At 49.5% G+C, this 13,544-nt stretch overlaps 1 protein-coding gene across 1 annotated transcript; it reads right to left on the bottom strand.

The window, feature by feature from the left end:
• Positions 1–741: 741 nt before the first annotated feature.
• Positions 742–12,655, bottom strand: Rab7b (RAB7B, member RAS oncogene family). Its single transcript, XM_051204081.1, has 6 exons — positions 12,559–12,655; positions 12,212–12,279; positions 11,448–11,574; positions 10,795–11,010; positions 3,797–3,922; positions 742–1,059 (listed from the first exon to the last, which is right to left on the bottom strand). Exons 2-6 carry the CDS (start codon positions 12,262–12,264, stop codon positions 982–984), a joined length of 600 nt encoding a protein of 199 aa, XP_051060038.1. The 5' UTR covers positions 12,265–12,279; positions 12,559–12,655; the 3' UTR covers positions 742–981.
• Positions 12,656–13,544: the final 889 nt, after the last annotated feature.

Genomic DNA, 13,544 nt, shown 5'->3' with positions numbered 1-13,544 from the left:
TGCTGTGTGACCCCAGAAGAAAAGGCAGGGCCACAGCTTTGAAATGTACGGGACACAGAATCCGTATGCTCTTCGGGTACCTTGGTCTGGGATTTGTCTGTTTTGATCTGTTGCCTGAATCAAGGATCCTGAAGTTTTTACCCAGGACATTTGAAGTCTTACCCAGCAAACCCAGGTTCCACACTCCCAGAACCTGAACCGACCAGCTTTACAAGTGACCTCAAAACAAACACCACAGCCTGGAAGCAGAAGACACTTCTGCCCCCTGGTGGTCAGTCACCAAGTTATCACGGTGCCCTCGGGTAACAGGATTTCCCTGGCCTTTCCCATGGGACAGCAGCTTTGAGTCCTCAGGTAAAGAGCGTTCATGTGGAATACAGCATGCTGTCCATCGCCTCAGGCCTTGGCCAGCTGCTCCCTCTCCTGACAAGCTCTTCTGTAGCTCATCCTGTAGCTGTCAGCTGGACTGTCACCTCCACAGGAAAGCCCTCTGGGACCCCTTTGTCTAACACAACACCTCATGGCTATGTCTGCTGCCTCCGTCTTCCTCCAGATGTGCGTTGGGAGATCAGGACCCCTGTCTGTGTGTTACCAGGCCTCAGTGCAATGTACTAGAAGGTATCAAAAACACTCGGCAACGGAGGAAACACGTTGTGTTCACGACAGGAATAGCTCATGTCCTGGCTCCTCAGCCTGGTCACTGGGGGAGGCAGAGCTGCGCTGCCTCCCAAGCTATAGGTCCACAGGGCTCAAGGGAGCTGCCTGTCATCAGAGGTGAGCAGGACTGTGTCAGGGGAGAGGAGATGGAAGAGCTGAAGCCATCGGGTCTCCTGTGCTTTCCCTGGGGCCAGGATTTGCCTGCGACACTCTCTTGCTGCAGCCTTCTAGCTCAGTAAGGGCATGCAGGGAGCTGGTGGGGTTGAGCCTGGAATGAGTGGCCTGCACAGCTGCCAGCGAGGGTCCGAAGGACAAGTCCAGGAGTCAGCAGCATCTGCTCCTTGGTTGGCCTGGCGAGAGCTTGATGGATTCCACAAGGTGATTCTCTACGGTGCCTTGGTACTGGGGAGGAAAGGGAAGTCAGTATTCACAGCCCGAGGTCTAAAGAGCTCTGGTACTCGGCTCCTCAATGGGCCCTGGGAGTTGGGCATTCTGTCTTCTTTCTGTGATGGGAAACTGAGGACCAGAGGGGAAGCCTGTGCCTTCCTGCCGTCTCCCTTTCCCTCTCTGTCCTGCCCCTTCCCAGGAGTCCAGAGTATTTCAGGGAAGGATCTCAGGCTCCTGACCCCAGCCAGGTCTCATAACTCCCCGCTCCCCAGAAGGGACAACTGAGGCGACATTTGGGCTCGGGCAGAGATGGACAGCTAACCCCTCCTCTATGGTGGATACTTCTCCCCACAACATCTCAATACCCCCAATATCCTCTGTGCCCAAGACCCTTCCTGTCTCTTCTGAGCAGAGAGACTATCCCTACCAGTTCCGCGTCTCCATGCACCTTTCTTCTCTCTACCAACTATCCAAACTCCTGCCCCAACAAACACCCAGAGAAGGCCCTGTCCACCTAACAAGCCCCTTGGTGCCCACCCAGCCCCCTTTCTAAGAACCTCCATCCCTTGGTTCCAGGGGAGGCCGGGAGTTCTTCAAGACCACGAGTCTCTTTCTTCCTTTTTTAAAGACAGGGTCTCCCCATGGTTGGAAATCTCAGTTCCCCCTGGGTGTTAGGGTCACACAGATAGAAAAGGCAGCCATTGCTGCTTCTGGATTTATTTTTTTAATTATGTGTGTCAGCGTGAGTCTACATGTGGGTAAGCACAGGTGAGTGATGGGTGTGAGATGCTTGTGATCCACCTGACCTGAGTACTAGGAATAAACTTGGGTCCCCTGGACACAGTTATCACTCCCAGATCTGTTTGCCTCGTGTGTGTCACACCCCTCAGCCTGGGTGCTTTGAAGCCCCACCTCGAACCCCCGCGTGACAGCTCAGGAAACGTTTATGGACTAGGATGCATTTTACACATGGGGAAGCAGGCTCAGATCAGTCGTATGTTTTGACAGGTACACGTGGGAAGTTTTTAGGACAGGACTCTATCCAGGTCTGTCTGACTGCAGACACCCTGCCTGTGACCTCCAGGCCCCGACTGACTCGGCCTCCGGCACAAGCATCAGGGACTGTGGAGAGTTTCCAGGCTTTTCTTTCGCAGGGGAAGGATGCTAGCAATAGCAAGCAGGTAAGCACCATGGAAGGCGTCACATGATGTAAGTGACACCATAGGAAGGATATACTGTAACTCCAACTTAGCGGGAAGGGAAGGACATTCTTTGACCACACATACATACACTGGCAGTGGGCTGGGAAAGATTCCTTGTGACGCGGGTGTTTGGCAATGATCGCACCCTGATAAATTGTGATAATCTGTCCTGGCTAATGGTACAGGCATGCTCACCTGCACATTAGGAGGCTGCCTTCCTGCCTGTGGCAAAGGTACACTTACAGACCATGCACTATGATGGATGCTCTCTGCTGTTCTTTCTCAGGAGGCAGCGAGGGCTGGAGGCTGACCTGAGGTCCAGGCTGGGCCGTGTGCACCGAGAAAGCTCTTAACTTTCTTTGTGCAGCTGCTGGAGGCAAATGCTGCCTGTCCCTACCAACAGGGTCTTGAGGACTTCTCTTCAGGACAATATGGGTCATGCAAGTCAGTCAGTTACCCATAAGGAAGTCTGGATGATGGCAGCCATTTCTACCCAGGGGATGCTGCCAAGCTCCTAACCACTCCTTGATCATTCCCTCCATTTAAAATCATTGCTCTGACGACGATTACCTTTTGTTTCTTTGAGGCAGAGTCTCTCTACATAGCCCTGACTCTCCTGGAGCTCACTGAGTAGACTAGGTTGGCCTCAAACTCACAAAGCTCCGACTGCCTCTGCTTCCTGAGTACTGGTATTAAAGGCTCGTGACACTATGCCTGTCCCCTTCTCTTAAGAAACCTCTCTTAATTTAAGGATAGTAGAACAAGGTAAGGAGATGAGCCCCAAGTTGTGCCAAGCTTTCAGACTCCACAATGTAACATTTTATTTCTGCCATTAGCTGGGCATGGTAGCACACACTTGTGAGCCCAGCGCTGTAGAGGAGGAGGCAGGGGGACTGTGAATTAGAGCTTAGTCTGGGCTTCAGAGTGAGACCTTGTCTCAGAAAAACCAAAATCAAAACACACAGAAGCAAAACCCACAGCTGCTTCTAGGTGGCCTTCAGCGCCCACTCCCATCACATGGGCCATCCGATTGCCCCCTGCCTGGACTCCAATCACTAAGTCTGCTCCGCCATGCAAAAATTGTATTGCAATCACTCATATTCTTTGTCTCCCTCTTGAGTGTGATGATATCACCCTGCTGCCTGTACTGTGTCTGGCACACATGCTACACTCAACACAAGTTGTTTAAGCCTTTGCAGAGGAGCGCCTGGGTCTATCTTTCTGATTGGAAGCTGTCAGCATCTCCCATAGGCTGGAGATTCCATAGCTTGGCTCCATGAGACTTCTACCCCCCAAGGAGGACTGTTCTAGAGAACACTTCTCAAACCCTCCCTGAATTAGAATGCCCAGGCACCATGTGGAGTTTTAAATACTCCACAAGGGACTGTGATAGCCGGCCAGACTGTGAGACTAGCTACTTACACCCCAGTACTTTATGCCTCTGCCATCCTCGGCATCAGAAATGCGAAGTCCATCCAACTACTAAATAATTAAACAGGTGAATGCTCCTATCCCCTCCGAGTCCTGAGGATCCCTATCACGTCACTCACCCTCAACAGAGCCCGGCTGGCCAGAACCTCAAAGGCTCGTACTACGTTGATGTCATTCTTGGCGCTAACTTCAAAGTAAGGCATGTTCTTCTCTTTACACCATCCACGGGCCACCTCCAGGGGTACCTGAGAGAGAGAAATGATCACTGCTTCTGAGTTGCTGTCATCACAGCCGCTGTCACTGTTGCTGCTGAGGCTTCAGGGTGGTTTGTTCCCTCCAGAACCCATGTTGAAAGTGACTCCCCACTGTGACGATGCGGAGAATAAAGGAGGAGAGGCCTCAAAGGGAGATTAGGGCATTAAGAAGAACTAACGTGGCAGTAGGAAGATGGCTCAGTGGGTAAGAGCATCCCCTGCCCAAGTTTGAGGACCTGAGTTCAAATCCCTGGCACCCACATAAAAGCTGGGTATGACCACAGATGCCTGAAACCTCACAGCCATGGCAAGCTTCTGGTGCATTGAGAGACTCTGCAGGAAATAAGGAGGTCCTCAACTGGTGGGGCCCGACCCCTTCAGGGTTGAATGACCCTTTCATGGCCTCTCCTGAGGCCGTCAGAAAATACAGATATTTGCATCACAATTCATAAAAGTAGCAAAATTACAGTTATGAAGCAACAATGAATGCAATTTTATGGTTGTGGGGGTCACCACAATACAGCGCTAAGACGGTTGAAAAATCACCGACTTGGAGAATTACCAGGAGGATATACAGTCTGGGCAGGATTTGAACATGGGTCTGGCAGAATTAGAGCCCGCTTCACACACTGGCTTCCTAAGGTCTGGCTAGAGGCGTCATCCCAACATTGGCTACTTCCTCAGTCCCTCTAAAGGAGATGGCCCCAACAGACTCAGAGCAGGCAGGATGGGAAGGGAGATCTCCCTCTCTGCCTCCCTGCTGACTGAGCAGATCCATGCCTGGAGGGACCTTTCCCTAGGGTAGAGTCCTGGAACAGTGAACAAGGGCGGCCTTATTTACTGTTCAGCAGGTCATCACGAGTCAGCTCACTTAAGGCCCCCACTAACCACGTGACAGATGCTGTTAGCTGGACATCATAGCCAGGAACAGAGGCTCAGACCTGTTTAGACTCATAAGGCTCAGGGGAGGCAGACCACGGATGCAGGCCCAAGTCAGCGTCCCCTGGCATCTGAATTGCCTCTGGGGACTCTTCAAAAGAACCTTGATCTTTACTGTTGCTCCCATGAAACTCCAGGTTCCTTCAATTAAGGCTCAGGGCCTTTTTATTCAGCCCATATGTGTGAGCCAGCTGAGAGAGGGCATTGCTTCTAAGTGCAAACAGCTGGACGCAGTTGGGGGCTGCTGGGTACTCCCCACATCCTTCTGAATTAAGTGGAGGGGAAACTTCCACATATCTTATGCATGCTGTGCCTGGCACTCTAGCGTTGTTTACATTTATTTAAGGGAATCAAGCTGTTTGCTCCAGAGAAAGGTTCGTGCCTTTTCCTAGAACACAGGGCAGGCGGGGGAGGTGGGAGACTTCCCTCCATCACCATGTCTCCCATTGCTTGCAGGTTCTGGGAACACCTCTCTTTCTGAGATTATGAAGTGCCCTTGGTGTCCACCGCCTCTCCGGTTCTTGCCTTCCTGGTCTCAGGACTGGCAGGAATGCCCAGTGGCGCATGTCTTCCTTACACAGTGTCTCTGCTAAGCAGCAGCGAGGCTCTGGCGTTGTGAGGTTTGCAACTTAGGACTGGTCAGCTGGGCAAGAACGCCCAGGCCTCGGTCGTGGTCTCTGATGCCTAAGCTTTTCCCACCTTTGTTTGGGAAGAGGGACCCCAGCATTGGTGAGGAATGCTCCCTCCTGTGGACAGATGGCAAGGATCCTGTAAGCCACCAAGACTCCTCCTAGATTACAGTAAACCGTAGGTTAGAGGAAGACTTGGGATGTCTGTACAAGTAACATGTAGATACATAATCACTGGATCTTAATACCTTATGCCTGGATGGCATCTTGAAATAGATAGTAACACCGTACACACTGTCGGCATCCTGCATACTTGAAGTGCTTTGGATCTTTGAGGGCAAAGCCTAGACTTATACTTCTTCAAGTTCCACCCCCTCCACCTCCCATACCCGCAGATGCTGAGTGTTTAACTAACTGCAACTGTTAACTGGCGCTCAGGAGGGCTGCAAACAGTGAGTGAGCACAATGAGACGGAGTCTCTATGCTGCAGGGGATGCTGTTCTTATATCAAGGCATAACAAGCAGGAGCCTGTCACTCACTGATCACTCACTGAGGGAGCTTGTCATCAGTTACAGCTGCAGAGACAGTCAGCTACGCTGTCCCTTCCCTTGAAGCGCGGACAGTGATTGCAGTGTGTCGGCTGGTAAGACCCACATCCATCGTATCCAGACTGTGCTACAGCCCATTCTTTCTGGGTCTCCAGCCCCTCCCCCTGCAGAGGGCTGGGCTGGAAAGAAGCCCTCAGACAGCACTTGAAGTTCTCGCTGCCAACTCCAGCTAGGACCTCATGACTTTGAAGACCATCTTGTCTTTTATTTATGCAGCATAGTCGTTTGCTATGATCTAAGCTCAGGGGACTCTAAAAGTAAACCCAAGACATAGCCCTGAAGACTACTATCACTTTCCCAAGTTTTCCTTTTGCTTACAAATGGGTTGTTAACATTTTGTTTCCGCCCATTCATTGGGAACCAGTGTCTGATAAAAACTAGGCCAGATTGCAAACATTTATTTACTTATTTATTTTACTCTCTCTCTCTCTGTGTGTGTGTGTGTGTGTGTGTGTGTGTGTGTGTGTGTGTGTGTGTGTGTACACATGTATGGACATCAGAGACAAGTTGTGGGGGTCAGTTCTCTCCTTCCATTATGCCTGTCCCAGGCATCAAATTCAGGTCATCAGGCTCTTCACTGCTGAGCCCGCATGTTGGCTTCATATACACTTAAAATTAGCATGTTTGGGGGCTGGAGAGGTGGCTCAGCAGTTAAGAACCTTTGCTGCTCTTGCAGAGCATCTGGACTTGGTCCCCAGCATCCATATGTCCGCTCAGTTACTGAGCTCCAGTTCTGAGGGGATCCAATACCATCTTCTGGCCTCTGCAGACACTGCACGTATGTATGTGCACATACACGTATGTAAGCAACATACACTCATAAAATAAGAATAAATAAAACTTCAAAGGAATTAGCATATCAGACCCTAGTTGGTAAATCTCCAAGAATAACAGAGACTCTTGTAGGACACACATCCCAGATCCACTGGTGACAGGTCAGAACTCACACTTGGGCATGGAGTAAAGCATTAGCGCTCCTGCGAAGAAATTCCCTGCAGCTCAGATGTTACAGCTCCTTTGTCATGAGCCAAGGTTTTCTCACTGTTATCTTCCGGGGAAGGTTCCCCCCCCAAAGATAAGACACTTCCCCCAATTATTCTGGCCGTATGCATGTTTGTTTGTACCTGTATGCATGCATTTACTGTAGTAAGACATACACCATATATAACTTAACACTGTAGTCATGTTTAAGCATAGAATTCAGGGCATTAAGTGCACGCCTACTGTTGTGTGGCCATCATCATTACTCGAGTCCAGAATTTCCTACTCCCCATATCTGGCAATGTGTTTATTTTTCTTTAATTAAGTAGGAAAAACTAAACCAGGCAGTGGTGGTGCATGCCTTTAATCCCAGCACTCAGAAGGCAGAGGCAGGTGGATCTCTGTAAGTTTGAGGCCAGCCTGGTCTACAGAGTGAGTTCCAGGACAGCCAGGGCAGTTACATAGAAGCCCTGTCTTGAAAAACAACCACAAAAAAAAAAAAAAAAAAGTGGGAAAAACTACTTTTCCAGACCCGTCTCTAAGGATACCATCGCATCACTTCCCTTAATTCTCAAATAATATAGGGGAACCCATCTTCAGGTTTTCATGGCAGCGAAGAGGTTGGAGTGGACGCAGGGCATGCAGGGAACATGGCAGGCCACTAAGAGATAGTGCCTACCCCATCAGCTTTGTGACAGAGAGTGCAAGCCTCCCTCAGGATCGTCACTTGGCTAGTCGTCATTTTCCTCATCCCAACCAGGGGCTGGCAAACTCTTGGCTAAGGCGGCATCAGAGTAAGGAGATGTGAGGGCTGGAGCTGCCCCTCCTTAGTTCTTGGTCCTAACAATATGGCGTCTTTGTGGTGAGTCTCTCTGCTTTCTCCTCCCACTTCCCCTTGCCTGCTTCCCCGAACTCATTTCCTTGGTGTTCAGTACCTCTTACCTCTGGTTCCTACTAGGCCACCTCCCTCCAGACCCCTGCTCTGGGCCACCTTGCTAATAGACAATCTACTCCCTTCATCTTCCCCAAATCATCCTTTACCCACCCCAGTTGGCTGGCCCTGGCTCCTCTTTGGGTCTCTGCCTCCCTCTCACTATCTCTGTTGAGGTCATCCCCACATCTGCCTCTCCATAGATGATGGAGGGGTTTGGCTTGCCTGGGGCCTCGTTGCTTTTATCACCCCCGTCTCTATAGGAAAGCTCCGTCCATCCTGTCCCCTCCCCACTTGTCTCAGACTGTCTGTCTTATGAGTCATCACCTGCCCTTCACCCAGCCAGGCATCCCCCACCCCCACCCCTTCATGGAACAATTCATTGCAATCTGCTTCCTTTCCCCATCAACACAAAGCTGCCACTACTCCAGGTAGCCAGAATTCCTTTTCCACCAACAATCTCTCCATCTCCTTCACAGTATCAGCTCCGATTACAAAACCAGCCTTCTGTCCTGTGATCTCAGCTTGCTCTCTTTTCTGCACACCCATCCTATCCTGCTCTCTAATATCGGATACTCCAAATGCCCCACCCCCTCCCTCCAGGCTCCCTGGGAGCCTCTGCCCCCACCCTCTGATTCGCATGCTTGCAGAAGCTAGCATTTGCTCTGGCAGGGCTGCTGAAGCTCATAGCCTCTTCCTTCAGCTGAGCCCTTCATCCTCGCCCTTCGTCCTGCCCTTCCTCTATCATCTCATCCTCTCGTGTTTGGCTTTAATCAAGTGATCAGAATCCAGCCCTAAACTGTATTAATTTGGAGTCTATGAGATTTAGAGAGAGTCTAAATGGCCAACCTTTGCCGTGGTTTTAAGCCTCCCTTTTGGCTTCCTTGCTCACTGGAGGGTGGCATCTCTTACATCACTGAGAAAGCTCTGGCCTGCTTTTCCTGAACTCCCTCAACTTGACCTGAGGATGCTTGGAAGATGTTGAAATGGATGTTTAGATTTCAGCATTATAATCTGATAGACTCCAGTGTGCAGTGGGATAACCCTAGAGTCATGCATATCTCCCAGGGTTTATGATGAAGAATCTCTTAGATGACACTAATATTAACCCACAACATGGACACACAGGCTTGGAAGGAAGGATTGAATAGTGTTCCTTTGGAGTAAATATAATTATCCCTGACTCCCATAGGAGTCAAAAGCCAGCTCTGAGGTTGATTGTAACACATGGTGTCGGGAGCCTGGTAGCAGTGACAGACTGGGGTCTGGCACACACCTGAAGGTTCCAAGGCTCCTTAGAGCATGGTCAGAATGCCTGAGTCACTAAGAGGGCCGACTGAGGCTGAGGGAAGAAGTATCAGATTGCAAGACACTTTCTCTCAGGCATCATAGAATGCTGCCCCACCCCGTCAGGAGATCAGCAGGACCACAAGGAATGATTCATAGGCGAGGGGCCTTACCTCACCTACCAGCTGGAGAACACAATGCTACACCACAAAACAAGAACTGTTCAGCCCCATGATCATTTCTCATTCTTCCTACTTCATGCCAGACAGGACTAGACCCCCCCCCCCCGAGCTCCTATCTGACCTAAGCAGGTGGGGTCTATGGGCTTGTAGAGCTGACAGTGAAGTTCCCACTGCAGCTAGCCCCGTGTGGGAAGACAGGGAGACTTGGATGACTGTCTGAGAAGGGATGTTTGACTGACAGGGAGTTTCCAACCTGAACTGGGCACACACAGCTGGAGACTTGGTTCTCCCCTGAAGTTTTGTTCTTAGGTATCCCAAAGCTTGCCAGTTCCCTAGCTGCTTCAGGTTGCTCTCCAAGCTTCTCAGATTCTGGACACCCTCTCTGGACAGGGACTTCCTCTCTGCAGGTGAGTGCAGCTGGAAGTACCCTTGCTGCCTCCCTCCCTCCTCCCATCCACCCTATACTAAGTTTTAGTTCATTTCTCCTGTGGTTTTCTGTTTGAACCATTGTGAAGACCGAGTTCCACCATAACGACTCAGTTCCCCGTCAATGCTTTTTCATTAGAAATACCGAGAGAATGTGGTTTTAACTAACAGCTCCTTCAGGTGTTATTTGGGATTCAATTGGCACAAAATACCTTTGTCTCAATGTTTATAAATTAAGACAACCTCTATTGCTTTTGTTGGTAGCAAGTAAAGGTTGAAAGAACTTTCCACTCGATAGCCCTGTGATAGCTAGCTAGCACCCATACTGCAGTCATGCGGTAGACCAGTTGTCAACTATCCTGGAGATATATATATATATATGTATGTATGTATGTATGTATGCATATGTATATGTGTGTATGTGTTGTGTTTCTTAGTGAAATTTTTTAATTGCCTAGAAAATCTGCAGATCCAAAAATTGATACCTTCCGATTCCTCTGTGACTCTAGGCAGAAATACCATTCTACAATTAAATTGGATTCCACCAAGTCGTGACTCCTGGCTGCTCTGAGGTTCTCAATCCCCTACTCGCATCTCAATTCACATCACAGTGCTTCTTTAGCCTAGAACCCACTCTTCTAAGAAGCTAGCTCTCTACTCTGGATTAGACATCCCTTTTTCTGATCTCCAAAGCCTCAAAGTGTCTAACTATAGTTGCTTTTGCCACATTGTATCATAATTGTCACTATTAGACTGTGGAGTCTTTGAAGGGAGGCCTCTGTCAGCACTGTATTTGAGACCTAACACAGCATCTGGTATGTAGTTGTTACATACAGTTTGTTGAATGAATGAATGAATGAATGAATGAATGAACAGTACCTTCCTGTCTTCCAGATCAATTTTGTTCCCAAGCACCACCATGGGATATGACTGCTCCATGGGGATGATCTTTGCCAGGACGTCATCCCTCCAGATACCCAGGGCTTCAAAAGACTCTGGATCTGTGACATCGAATGCCAGGATACAGCCATCGGAACCTTTGTAGAACGTTGATACCATGGAGCGGAATCGCTCTTGACCACCTGTGTCCCAGATCTGGAGGAGAAGAGCAGTGGCCCACAGGTTCTGATGAGTGAGTAGCCGAAGGGAACCCCAGCAAGGCTGTATGGTACCCAAAGCTTCATTTGTGGATGGGAAAGCCCTGGGGTAGGTGTGCACGGCACTTCCACACCCACAGTGCAGCCTCCCACTCAACCACCGCAGCTCTAAGCTCTGGCTTTTTTCTCTAGGTTGCCAGGGCAGAGGTTGTTACCCTAGCCTCTAACAGTTAAGTGTCTTCTGGCTTTGTAGGTCACCTGTCTCTCACATTACTCACCTCTGCTGTAGCAGGTAAACAGGTGGGTGTGTATGTGCCCCAGTGAAGAGGCTGGAGTTAGCGCCCTCAGCAGGCCCTCCAAGCTCCTAGTACACTTTGCTATGTAAGTGGGTGATTCTCAGGGGCGCGTGTTACAGAAGCAGAGGAGAGTGCTCACCTGCAGCTTCAAAGTGGTGTCATCCAGGGTGATAATTTTGGAGAGGATGCTGGCCCCCAGGGTGGTCTGGTATTCCTCAAAAAATGTTTTGTGTACATATTGGTGGAGGAGAGAGGTCTTTCCCACACTGAGGGGGGAAAATCCACATATGTGTAAATGCACACCTATAAACTCTCACTCACACAAATACACACAGAGAGAGAAACACACAGACACACATATACATACACCCATAGAAGTATACACACACACACACCATGCCCTTTGCACTGCAGTTTTTCCTTGGGTCTTTGAATAATCCCTTTCTTCTTCTTTTTCTTTCTTTCTTTCTTTTTTTTTTGAACCAAAGTTGGAGTTTAAGAATGGGCTTTGATATATGAGTGACTTGAGGTGGGGGAGAGCCACAGAAAGACGACAGCCACCAAGTGACTCAAGCAAAGGTTACTCAGGTTCTCAACTCCCAGTAGCAATGACCTAGAGACCCCCCTTTGGGGAACAAAGGACTGGGCATAGTTTCTAGAAGCAGAAACCAGCCCACATGAGCACTTTTGGATAAGGTTGAGTGTCCCACAATGGTGCCAGGACTTCTGTTGGGTGTGGATCCAGAGATACTGAATGGCTGCCTCTCAGCTAAGCTCCCAGCCTTGAAGTGGGATGCCCTTTGCTGCCTCTCTGACTCAGAAAGGGTCCCTTGGAGGTGAGAACGCAGCCTTCGTGCTACCAGCTAAAGCTGTTTCCTAGCGAGCATACGGGGCTTGGCTTACCCAAGTGCACCAACGATGATAAGTTTCAAGTCCACTTTCTTTCGGGGATTCATGAGCGGCTTCAGAGCCTGTGTGCAAACAGAGGTCATTTTCACACGAGCTATTCTTGCTTATGGCCATGGTCCATGGGGCCAACCCTCCCACACCCAGGCACCACAGCCCTCCCTCCCGCATGTGTCCTCCACTACACTTTCCAAGTAGCATTTAGCACCCTGTGACTCCTTCCACATCTGAGCTCTGTTTTCCTCCGCTTTATCAGGATCGCTGTCCTTCTCCCGAAGGACACACAGGGCTCAGTGCCCTGTGCGTACCCTCCCCTTACTGTCCAAGACTGACAGCTCACTCACCCTTTAGTTCTTCAGAGTCTGGCTCTGAGAGGTAGCCCAGAGTGCCAAACAGCAGGACGGATCTGAACAGAGACCTTGCACACAGCACGGCCTAGAGCAGGGAACTGAGGGGGTGGGAAGAGGGGATGGGGTGGGCAGGACAAGGGGTCCATTGTCAGGATTGCCTGGAGGCTTTGGATGGATGACAACCCCTCCCCCAGCCAAAGTGTGCTCTTTGCTGAAGCTGGAAAGGGTGAAATCGCACGTTTCTGGAAAGCTACTTGGCAGCAAGAGTGGCAAGCCTCAGAGTAGTTCTACTTCTAGGAATTGTTTTTACAGAAATCACCAGAAATTTGAGCAAAGACTTCAAGATTGTCCTTCCAGCATTGCTTATGAACACCCAACTGTGAAGAAATAGTGGCCAGGACACGTGATAAATTAGTAATCATATTTGAAATATTTTATTATTTGTGGGAAAATATTTATGCTCCATAATTTGAGCAAATATCGTTGCTAAATTATTTGTGCAATATTAGCTAAGTTTCAACTGATAAGACAATTGCATTAATATTGCATTAATATTTTCTTTTTCAGTGTTGGGGATGATAGCCAGGGCTTTGTGAATGCTGGCTAAGCACTGTATACACAGCTCCCATGAAATACAGAATATACACACTGAAAAATAGTTCAATCCAATTAATGCATGCACTACTGACTATAAACAAATGTACCCCTCCCTTTCCTGGGAAGAGAACACAAGCAGTCCCTGAACTGGGAGCATCTAGGATGAAACAGGCAGGACCTGCTCCAGGAAACATCAGGGAAGATGGAAGAGGGACAGAGGGACACTACGGAGTGTTCCCAAGACACAGAAAAGGGTTGGTGCTGGCAACATGCCAGGCCTGAAGCAGTGAGACATGCAGTACGTGTGGGGGAAGAATACAATAAAAGAAAATTCTGGGGATGGAGGATAACAACGGTGATTGATTTGCTTCAGGGGAGCAAGG

Source organism: Phodopus roborovskii, unplaced genomic scaffold (assembly GCF_943737965.1).
Source record: "Phodopus roborovskii unplaced genomic scaffold, PHOROB, whole genome shotgun sequence".
Taxonomy (NCBI): domain Eukaryota; kingdom Metazoa; phylum Chordata; class Mammalia; order Rodentia; family Cricetidae; genus Phodopus; species Phodopus roborovskii.
The sequence above is the reverse complement of the archived record's forward strand: the minus strand, read 5'-3'. Positions and strand labels throughout refer to the sequence as shown.